The sequence below is a fragment of the Akebia trifoliata genome, chromosome 4 (assembly GCF_017979445.1).
Source record: "Akebia trifoliata isolate Shusen 1 chromosome 4, ASM1797944v1, whole genome shotgun sequence".
Lineage (NCBI taxonomy): Eukaryota > Viridiplantae > Streptophyta > Magnoliopsida > Ranunculales > Lardizabalaceae > Akebia > Akebia trifoliata.
The window spans coordinates 36,368,374-36,380,419 of record NC_141378.1 but is presented as its reverse complement, the minus strand read 5'-3'; the positions used below and the strand labels follow the sequence as shown (position 1 = coordinate 36,380,419).

Genomic DNA, 12,046 nt, shown 5'->3' with positions numbered 1-12,046 from the left:
TTGGGCCAAAAGTTGATTTGAACTCAAAATTTTTTTATTTTTGAAGGGAGGTCTTGACAACTATACCTCACACTTGTTGGTTGAAGAAAGATATCTTGAAAAATATAAAAATACAACTTATGAAATAATAAAACATTCAAATATAAGGATGGACTCGTATCCGACTCAGGTCAAGGGGCATTAACCCGTATCCGACCCATTTTTTAATTCGAATATATTTGAAGGAACCAAACCCGATAAAACCCATTTTAAGCTATAGTATCACCCGTGAGTTGAGGCTAGCATTTTCCATGTCTAAATCATCTAAAGGAAAGAAAGGAATTTTTTATATTTAAATAGAGATTTTCTTTTAACACACCAACATTTATTTATAATACACCAATCCAATCTCGACAATCTCATTAGGATTGATGTGCTCTTTATAAAAGTTGGTGTGCCAATAGAATTTAGGGAATTTCTTTTTAAAGATCTCCAACACGTTTGACACACTAACCAAAAATTTCTTCGAGAGCTGCTATTGACTTGGCTTCCCAACTTTTACTTAGTACTCCCCAATCATAAATTTCTTTGAGAGTTGTTATGTGCTCTTTATAAAAGTTGGGGTGCCAATATAAGCTCTCTTATAATAATAATAATAATAATAAAAACTCTAGATTACTGTTTCTTCAATTTAGAATTTTATATTAGACTAATCACAATTATAAACAACTACTAAAAATTGTTTAAATGAGTATTATAATGTTGAGATTATAATTTGAGCCAAACCTTTGTAACGTTCGAAGAATGTGTTTTAATCTTTAATTGGGGTATGATAAATAATTTAAAAAATTGGGGTGTAATAAGTAAAAAATGGGGTGCAATTAACAGCTCTCATTTTTTTTTTGAAAAAATTACTTAATAGTCCCTAAGGTAAACTTTTCATTCAATTTAGTCCTTGACTTTTGTGTTTTATCAAAATAATCCATTTAGTAAATCTCTTTTTTAAAAACAGTCCTTGAACCTTACTTTAGACATTTTTCACAAGTGAAATGTCAAAATTACCCTAATCATTCAAACTCACCATTTTCATCTAAAAAAATTGGATTTGTGGCATCCCAATCAAGTTTTGGAGACTTCATTTTGCTTCCTTTTTGGATAAAAATCAATCAATGATGATTTTTTTTTTTTTTTTAATATTATTTACCTAAGTCAATATGTCAAGTTTTAAGTTGATCTTTCCATGTATTTTATTTGAAAAAATTTGAAAAATGAAATCGGAAGAGTTTTATAGCATCAAGGTCGACAATTTTTATTTTTGAGTTCAATATTTTATTATCGAGGTCGACAAGTTTTTAATTATTGTTAACCTTACTAAATTTTTTTTTTTTTTTTACAAATATATTGGTGAGGTCGACAATAATAAAAAAATTGGTGACTTCGACAATAATTATTTTAAAAAAATGATCTACCTCGATAATAAAAATATTGAACTCAAAAATAAAAATTATCGACCTTGACGTTGTAAAACCCACATATTTTTATTTTTTTCAATTTTTTTCAATTAAAATACATAAAAATATCAACTTAAACTTGACAAAATGACTTGTGTAGATGATTTCAAATTCAAAGAACCATTCTTACTCGATTTCCATATGAAAAGAAAGAAAAATAATTGAAAAAATCATAATTTTTTACATACATCTTTAAAATGCTTGACAATGGTTTCTTCTTTCTTTTTAAATTATTTTCATCAAAATGAAATCTCTAAAACTCGATCAGGATGTTGGAAATTTAATTTTTTAGGATGAAAATGATGAGTTCGAATTGTTAGGTAATTTCAAGATTTCAATAATGAGAAATGCCTAGGATGGAGACTGTTTTGAAAAGAATGATTTACTAAATGGACTATTAAGTAATTTTCCCTTCTTTTTAAGGAAATCAATGTCATGTGTGGGGAGTTTTGTTTGGTGGAAGAATTTTATATAAGAAAAAGAAAACCAAGCCCCTCATCTTCTCTCCAAACCTGCAATTCTTCCCTCAAGAAACCTCTCTCTGCTCTCCTCTCCTCTCTTCTCTTGGTGTTATCGTTTCCAACCATGTTAACCTGTTTCGCGGACCACCCAAAGAAATTCAGAGCGCCATCAGATGGGCTTCTCTTTATCTTCCTGATCTCAACCTTTCTCATCAGTTCCAATTGCCAGGTTTGTTCTCTCTTCAACTCCACACCAAACAAACTTCTTTATATTATCTACGTTTTTTTTATTCAATTAAAGCTCAAATTCACAGCTTCTCGACTCGTGTTCCATGGCCACGGACTGTGGGCCCGGTCTGTACTGTGGCAATTGTACTGCAATTGGGAAGACTCAACCCATCTGCATCAGAAGTCAGCCTATCCAACCCACATCAATTGTGAGCTCTCAACTTTTTTTTAAAATTCATCTATTATTATGTTTCTTGCTGCACCTTTTTCAGCCTTTAATTTTTTTTTAATGGCGAGACCGAGTTGTCTCGGACGAGTCAACTCGTCTTGGATGAGATAACCCATTTTACTCAATTTACAATTATTTATTCATAAATATTTTGATAAAAGAGATTAGAAGATGTTTAGTAATAAATCATATTTTATGGTAATGATAAATATTAATTTTTTTTTTTTTTAAAGGTTAATTATTTTAATCAAAATACACAAAATCCCAGTTGACTCGGACGAGTTTTACTGACTCGGCTGGTATTTAAAACGATGATGTGAAATGTGTAGTTTGAGGTTTGGTGAACTGGGTTTGTGCAGATTAAGGGGTTGCCCTTCAACAAATACTCATGGTTAGTGACCCATAATTCATTCTCCATTGTAGATGCACCTCCTCTTCCTGGTATCCAAAGGATGACATTTTACAATCAAGAAGACTCTGTTACCAATCAATTAAAGGTATATATATGTATGAATAATCTTCTTGTTATCCCTATAGTTTTGATTCAATAGAGTTGTTTTATTTATTTATTTATTAATTATACGCGTTTTGAAATTGTGGATCTTGTCTAGAATGGTGTGAGGGGGTTAATGTTGGACATGTATGACTTCAAAGACGATATCTGGCTCTGTCATTCGTTGGGTGGGCAATGCTACAACTTCACCGCTTTTGTAATCTACCCTTCTCCCATTTTTATTTTTTTCCTCTCTTAGATTCATCATTATTTTTTGTTGGTTAAATTATGATGTATGTAAATGGGTTTATACAATTTCAAGAATTTTTTTAGGAACCAGCGATCAACACTTTGAAGGAAGTTGGGGTATTCTTGAGTGAAAACCCAATGGAGATTGTGACCATTATAATTGAGGACTATGTGCATACTCCTAAAGGGTTGATGAAGTTGTTTACAGAGGCTGGGTTACTCAAATATTGGTTTCCAGTCTCGAAGATGCCGAAAAATGGTGGAGATTGGCCTAATGTAGACGACATGGTTGCGGATAACCATCGGCTTCTAGTCTTTACCTCTGTCGCTTCAAAGGAAGCCGAAGAAGGAATTGCATATCAATGGAGATACATGGTTGAAAACGACTGTAATTTCTAAATAACTTCGATATGCTTTACCTATATTATTTAGAGAAATTTCCCAAAATGTGTTTTTCAAGTGGCTATCTCACAGCTATAAAGTAGCTTGATCGCTAATATATATATATATATATATTTATTTTTTTTTCAAAGTAACAATCTCACTGGTTTATATAGTGACGATCTCACTACTTTATAGCTGAGAGATAGTCACCTTGAAAAACCTACGATCTCGCTCTTTGTGCTTTGGGCATTAAAATGAACAGTTACCCGGAATTGGAATTTTGTCATATTTAGATCATGAAATGGTAATTTACCCTATTTTTTACGAGTGACAATCTTATAACATAATTGGTTTCAGCTGGAGATCCTGGGATCGTGCAAGGCAAGTGTCCAAACAGGAAGGAATCAAAGCCACTCAATTCAAGAAGTGCATCTCTGTTTCTACAAAACTACTTCCCTACATTCCCAATTGAAGCACAAAGTTGCAAAGAGCATTCAGTTGGTCTTAATGAGATGATTGATACCTGTTATAAAGCAGCTGGGAATTTGATGCCTAACTTTTTGGCTGTGAACTTCTACCTGGTATGAAAATGATAATCTATATATTATAAGTGAAAATATATGCAAAAATTTGCACCCTGACAAGAAAATACATTATACAGAGAAGCGATGGTGGAGGCGTTTTCGATGCTATAGACAGAATTAATGGCCAGAGGTTATGTGGTTGTGGTACAGTTGCCGCCTGCCAGGTTTGGTGCTATTACTTTTTCTGAAGGGTCTTTGCTCAAGTTCTACATCTGGGACGAACATAGATTTGCTATTTTGAGCTGACGAACCAATGGCATGATGCCATGTGTATTGAAAAAAAATACTAAAATAAGCGCCTAAACTGCTCCGAAATTTTCTATCTACTAACCAATCACTCTTGCTCATTTAATGCACATGGCGTCATGCCATTGGTTCATCAGCTTATTAGCACATAAATTTTTAAACAGCAAATCTTTGTTCATCTAGGACCAATGCTTCCTACTTATATTGTCTATTGGCTTTCTGCATCTTGAGTAGGGGTGTTAATGGGTTGGTTTCGGCGGGGTTCTAAGGTAATTACACTACGTGAAAAGTGGGGTAAATTTGATGCCAAGGTCCATCGAATTTACCTTTTTTTTTATTTTTTAAATGTAGTTTTAGAATCATAACCACTATATTTTTTCGGTTTCAGTTCTTGTTGGTTTCAATTCTAGTTCTAAAATAAGTGGAACCGGAATTGCCAAGAATCATGGGTACCCATCAGTTCCGATTCTCAAGAATCGAATGAGAAAGAAAACATTTCAAATCATTATTAAAAAGAAAATTACCTTTTAAAAATTAACATTGTATTTACGAAGTATCAACTTAATTATAATTTGTTCCACTGAAGATACAAGTCGATGATTTTATTTTATTTTTCAAAAATTAAAATTCATCTTCTTTACAGGTAATAAATTTTTAGAAGAGATGACTCATTTTAAGCTCGGTTGCATAATTTATATGAAAAATTGAAGAACTTTATATTGTACATATTACTTTTAAGATATAACTAAAATCTTATACCACGTAACAATAAATCGATTCCAGGTACCCATCGGATAGAGCCGAATGGTTCCAGTTTCTATCAGTTCGGTTCCATCTTAGCCCAGATTCTAATTGGTTCCAATAGAAAGGAAACTGGAACCAGAACCGTTGTTTTCGGTTTTGATTTGGCTTCAATTTATGGGTAAATGGGTACCCATTGACACCCCATTCTTGACTAAGGTATTTTGCAGGCTGGAGCACCAGTTGGATTCTGCAAAAACATTACTGCATCTAATCGAACTCCTACAACTACAAGTAATGGTGGCAGTTCCTCTGAATATCCGCCGTTATCAGAATCTGCTTCAATAGTCCGTTCGACTCTCTTAGTTTTCGAACTGATTCACATTTCACTAGTGGTGCTGTTGTTATTGTAACTAATCATCAGTAAATGGTTCACAAACTTGCTCCCCTATGATATGCTGAAGTCATGGAATTCGAATCAATGGAGAAATTGGCTAAAGTTCTCAGACCATGATTCAAGATGTGATGTGCATAGGAATCTGGGTGGGTAGATGATATTCAAGATTAACTGTTGAGATACCAACAAGCCTTATTAGTGCTTTGGGTATGGTTCACTCCAGGACTCCTCATCTTACGTTGAGCTTTTGTACAATTTTACAGTGGCATTTAACGTGAAGTATGTATAATTCTATTCTTCTCAATTTTCAATGATGCGCTGTGTGAGTTTATTGTGCATGGCTGTTGGGAGGGGAGCCGCGGAAGTAAACCACCTTTAGAGAAACCCTAGATCGGAACTTACACCAAGTTCCAAAACATACCAACAAGCAATGACCAACATCACTAGCAATCAAAGTAAGTAAAACTACCTACGAATGTAAATAGCCAATAAAGAGATGCTCACACAATATTTACGTGGTTCGACGATGTGCCTACGTCCGCGGGGGTGAAAGGAGAATCCACTATATGAAAAAACTAACGACTTGCACATCCTGCAAGTTCGTCCCAAGAAGAAAGCTTGATTTTTATCCAAAGAAAAGATCAACATCTTCCTTTGTAATCTCTCTTAGCTCTCTCTTTAATTTTTATAGATTTGGTTTCTATCTAACTTATTCTACCCACAAGATAGCTGCTGTATTTATAATAAAAAAGAGATGCTATTGCCACACCAACTATTGTTGATGCCACAATTCTCCACCTCGTACATAATTTGAAAACACCTCAAATTTTGGACAAACACAAGAAGACCTGTAACACCAACCTAGCTGCATCATTCTAACCATGGCTGCCTATGTACCCTCTAACCGGGATCAAGCCGTCGTAGTTCTTCCCAACTTTCCATATAGACTCCACCTCACCCCAACTCCACCCCGAAGGGCCATGTCCTCTTGGGCAACTCAACATGGGCCAATATGAAGCAATTCCAAGCAGTGCTGGAATTTGTTACATGTCATCACCTTGGTTAACATGTCTGCGGAGTTCTCATTTGTATGCACCTTCATGAGAGAAACATCACCTTCCTCTATGACATCCTGCACAAAATGATACCTGACGTTGATATGCTTGGTACAAGCATGATGAACTTGATTCTTAGCCAAGTGAATCGCACTCTAACTATCACACCACAAGTCCACACAATCTTGCTTAATCCTCAAATCCTCTAGAATACCCCACAGCCACAATGCTTCCTTCACTCCCTCTGCCATGGCCATGTACTCAGCCTCTGTAGTAGAAAGTGCCACTGTAGCCTGTAACATCGATCGCCAACTAATTGGAGCACTATGTATACTAAACACATAACCAGTAGTAGACCGTCGTTTGTTTAGATCACCTATATAATCTGAGTCAACAAACCCCGCTAATCTAACATGTATCTCCACCAAAACACAAACCCGTATCAGCGGTACCCTTCAAGTACCTCAGGACCCATTTCACTGCTTCCCAATGTGCCTTCTCTGGGTTCGCCATGAACCTACTGACCACACTGACCGGTTGTGAAATATCTGGACGTGTACAAACCATGGCATACATCAAACTGCCAACTGCACTAGTAAAAGGTACATGTTCCATGTATGCCTTCTCTTCTGCTATAATGGGAGATTGTTTACCAAAGAGCCTGAAATGTGGAGCCAATGGAGTCACCACTGACTTAGCACCTTGCATCCCGAAACTTGCAATGACCCGCTCAATGTAGCCTTTCTGACTCAAGAACAATCTCCGGTTTGACCTTTCTCTTATGATCTCCATACCCAATATTTTCTTAGCAGCGCCCATGTCCTTCATCTTAAACTCTTTACCAAGTTGAGATTTCAGCTTATCTATCTCCACCTTTCTCAACGAAGGAATAAACATGTCATCCACATACAAAAGAAGATAGATATAATCACATCCACGAAGCTTCCGAATATAAACACAGCAGTCATAATCACTTCTGGAGAACCCATGCTTTAGCATAAAGGAGTCAAATCGCTTGTACCACTACCGAGGAGATTGCTTCAATCCATAAAGTGATTTCCTCAAGCGACATACCTGACGTTCCTTACCTTCAACCTTGTAGCCCTCAGACTGATGCATATAGATTTCCACATCCAAGTCTTCGTGCAAGAAGGCTGTTTTGACATCGAGTTGTTCCAACTCAAGATCACCGTGAGTAACAATACTCAATAGCACCCGAATAGAAGTGTGTTTCACCACAAGAGAAAAAATCTCATTGTAATCAGCACCCTCTCTTTGTGCAAACCCCTTAGCCACTAGTCTAGCCTTGTACCTTGTATCGCCGAGCTCGGAAGGATCCTCTTTCCTTTTGTACACCCACTTACAACCAATAGCTTTCTTTCCCACGGGCAATGGGACTACCTCCCATATTTGGTTTTTTCGGGGAAATTCCATTTCTTCATCCATCGCAGCCAACCAACTCTCACTATTTTTATCCTGGATAGCTTCTTTGAAGGTGATCGGCTCATCATCCTCCATCGAGAGTGCGTACTCAACCAAATTTACCTGCCCATAATGCCTCAGATGCTGATTTGAACCCAACTTTTGAACCTGCTTGTATGCTCACTTCGGCCTAGTGGAAGTCAAAGACTCATCAAGTTGTTGTTGTTGAAGCACTTGTACATTCTCTTGCTGAACCTCCTTATGTTCAAACTCATCATCACTCTCCTCTTGAGTGTCTCTATGATGCTCCTCTTGAACACGACTAGAACCTGGTTGGTCTTTAGGTTCTATCTCAACCACTTGAGATTTTGAAGTCCCAACACCATCATCACCAGGCATCATAGCTTTTGACAAAGCTACCATGGAGCTTTCATCAAAAGTAACATCTCTACTGATTATGAACTAAGAATCCTCTACAAACCAAAGGCGATAGCCTTTTACTCCCGTTGCATACCCCAAGAATATTACATTTTTGGCTTTAGCTACAAGCTTTCCCTCGTTGACATGGTAATAGGCTGCGCAGTCGAAAATTCTAAGTCTCTCATAATCTGCATGCTCTCCTGACCACACCTTGTAAGGTACATCTCCATCTAACTTTGAATGTGGAGACCGATTCACTATGTAGCAAGCTGTAGCAACCGACTCTGCCCACCATTCTTTGCCCAAACCAGCATATGAACCATACACATTGCTCTCTCTCGCAATGTTCAGTTCAGTCTCTTTGCGACTCCATTCTGCTGTGGTGTTTTTCTAACTTTCTAATGTCGAGCAATACCTTCTTAATCATAGAACTCCTTGAAATCACCCTCTGTATACTCTGTACCGTTATCAGATCGTAATGTCTTCAATTTTCTACTCGTACTGTTCTCAACCATTGCTTTCCACTTCTTGAATGTCTCGAATACCTCATTCTTATGCTTAAGGAAATAAATCCAAACATACCTAGAATAATCATCCACGATCGAGACAAAATACCTGGAACCACCTTTGGAAGTTACCGTAGCCAGACCCCAAACATCTGTATGCACATAGTCTAATATACCTCTACTTCTGTGTTTGCTTGAAGAAAACTGAACCCGGTGTGCCTTTCCATACACACAATGCTCGCAAAAATCCATACAAGGCTTTTTCATGTTCTTCAACAAACCTTCCTTACCAAGCAGATTTAGACCCTTTTCTGACATATGCCCAAGCCACCTGTGCCATAACCTAGTGCATTTAGTTGGGTCTCTACCGCTTCCAGCTATTCCAACCGCTACATTTCCTGTAACTGTAGTACCCAAAAGAGCATAGAGGTTACCATGACGAATACCCTTCATTACTACCAAGGAACCAGAAACAACCTTTTTCACTTCATTTTCTGTAACTATCTTGCAGCCACCGAAGTCCAAAACACCAACAGAAATAAGATTTTTCCGCAAGTCAGGAACATGTCTCACATCCATCAAGGTTCTGACCACTCCATCATGCATCTTGATCCTAATTGAACCAAGCCCCACCGTTTTACAAGCATGGTTATTACCCATCAATACGGTTCTACCATCAATGCCTTTGTAGGTAGTAAACCACTTCCTATTTGGACACATATGGTAAGAGCAACCCGAATCAAGAATCCACTTACCGGAGATTTCTTTATCACTCGTGACGGAGTAGCATTCATCGCTGCCCTCTTTTTTCGAGGCATAGCTAGCTTCTTGCTTGCCTTGTTGTTTCCCATTAAACTTATTTTTATTGTTCTTATTCCCACCTACTCTTTTGTTAGGACAATTCGCCTTGAAATGCCCAAGCTCACTACATTTGAAACACGATCTTTCCGCAAGAGGTCTAGAACTCGATCTAGACTTTCCTTCCTTGCCTTTTCCTCGCTCATTTCTTCTTCTTCTTACAAACAGCCCTTGTGCTTGCTCCTTATTATCACTAGTAGCCATGCCACTAGTTGCAATCTTCCGAAGATCATCTGCTAGAAGTGTTATTCTGATCTCATTCATCGTTAGATTGTCACCCACAAGCATCAATGTTTGTATAAGGTTCTCATATGACTTTGGCAACGAAAGAAGTAGCAAAAGTGCTTAATCCTCATCTTCTACCTTCACATCAATGTCCTTCAAATCTGATATGATCCTATCAAACTTATTGATGTACTCCCGGATTAGTGTATCTTTCTCCATTTTGCAAGTATACAATTTGGACTTCAAATAGATTCGATTTGTTAGAGTCTTCGTCATGAAGTTGCTCTCTAACTTTGACCACACATCCGCAGCCGTTACCTCTCCATCCACCAAGAAAGCTACATCCCTTTCAAGGCATATAATTATCGACGCTTGTGCTTCAAGATCTAACTCTTCCCAATCCTCATCAGACATGTCTTTGTGCTTCTTTTCTTTTCCTGCCAATACCTTGTGCAATTTCTGTGAGATTAGCAAATTTTTCATTTGCATCCTCCAATAGGAAAAATCATTTTTCCCATTGAACTTCTCTATCTCATACTTTCCCACGTTGACAGTTCCGCTAGTAGACTTCATTATTCACTTGTTTAACAACACTAGCTTCTCTCAGGAATTTCAACAAACACCTTGTGTACACAATACAATACCCAAGCAAATATCTCAAACCAGAGCTTAATTACCTTGATTTGAACAAGGGCTCTGATACCAAATTATTGGGAGGGGAGCCACGGAAGCAAACCACCTTTAGAGAAATCCTAGATTGGAACTTACACCAAGTTTCAAAACATACCAATAAACAATGACCAACACCACTAGCAATCAAAGTAAAGTAAAACTACCTACGAATGTAAATAGCAAATAAAGAGATGCTCACACAATATTTACGTGGTTCGGCGATGTGCCTACGTCTACGGGGGTGAAAGGAGAATCCACTATATGAAGAAACTAACGACTTACACAGCCCGCAAGTTCGTCCCAATAAGAAATCTTGATTTTTACCCAAAGAGAAGATCAACCTATTCTTTTGTAATCTCTCCTAGCTCTCTCTCTAATTTTTACAGATTTGGTTTCTATCTAACTTATTCTATCCCACAAGATAGCTGCTGTATTTATAATAAAAAAGAGATGTTATTGCCACACTAGTGATGCCTTTGCCACACCAACTATTGCTGATGCCACAATGGCATCTTGCTTCCTACGACATGATGTGTGGAGTGTGGATGTTGTTGGTTTATGACCCTTACTTGAGTTATATTTGGGCATCCATACAACTTCTGGTGGTATTTTTGGTATTTATAAAATGTTTGTTTCACCATAGAACGTCATATATATTCCCAAGTTCAGAAAACCTAAGATGATATTCTATTTTTGCAGTTTTCATCAATAAAGAATTATTATCGCCGCTCATGGACATAGACCATCTTGTAGAATCACGTAAATCTCGTGTTCTATTTTATTTTCTCTGTTTGAATCTTTTTAGTTATCAATCTTGATCGATCAAAGGGAGTTTTCCGCTATAAATGTACTTTCATATTTCATGTTTCTGATATGTGGTTTACGCAGCCATTTAACATGAACTAGTTTTTATTCAGAACTTAATATAGGGGAAAGTTGCATGAATGCCCTCCACTCTTGTAGCAAATCTGGGCATCAATAGCTCAAGTTGATCTAGCCGAACTGCCTCAATGTTGCTTTGATATTCTGGGAAAGTAGCACAGATCATCTCTCCATCTCCATAGGAGATCTAAACTTTTTAAAACAAGGCTCATCATCATCTCAGCCCTATGTTTCTCTTTAGTTCTTTCTTTTGAGTATGGATACTTTTGAGTATGGATATTACGGCCACGCAAGCAATTACTATGTACTTGTGCGATAGATTGTACTGCAAATGGGAAACAGTTTGGCCTACTTGAAGCTTAACTACCTAGTCCGCACAAGTTGGTATGGGAAGGGATCTATGTGAACAAACAATAATGCAATCACATGAGCCCACGAGTATTGAATGCATCCCCAAGTTACAAACTTACCCTCATTAGGCATGACTTGGCACGCGCTAGAGTG

General features: G+C 37.2%; 1 protein-coding gene across 2 annotated transcripts; it reads left to right on the top strand.

Annotated features, from left to right (window-relative positions):
- The first annotated feature begins 1,943 nt into the window (after positions 1–1,943).
- Positions 1,944–5,806, top strand: LOC147404821 (PI-PLC X domain-containing protein At5g67130-like). Of its 2 annotated transcripts, XM_086440900.1 has the most exons (9): positions 1,944–2,180; positions 2,266–2,388; positions 2,768–2,905; positions 3,020–3,118; positions 3,235–3,538; positions 3,892–4,115; positions 4,196–4,282; positions 4,599–4,633; positions 5,336–5,533. In XM_086440900.1, exons 1-8 carry the CDS (start codon positions 2,076–2,078, stop codon positions 4,605–4,607), a joined length of 1,089 nt encoding a protein of 362 aa, XP_086297026.1. In that variant the 5' UTR covers positions 1,944–2,075; the 3' UTR covers positions 4,608–4,633; positions 5,336–5,533. The 2 variants fall into 2 exon arrangements, with proteins under 2 accessions (XP_086297026.1, XP_086297024.1); XM_086440898.1 differs by lacking the exon at positions 4,599–4,633 and having other exon boundaries at positions 1,945–2,180; positions 5,336–5,806.
- Positions 5,807–12,046: the final 6,240 nt, after the last annotated feature.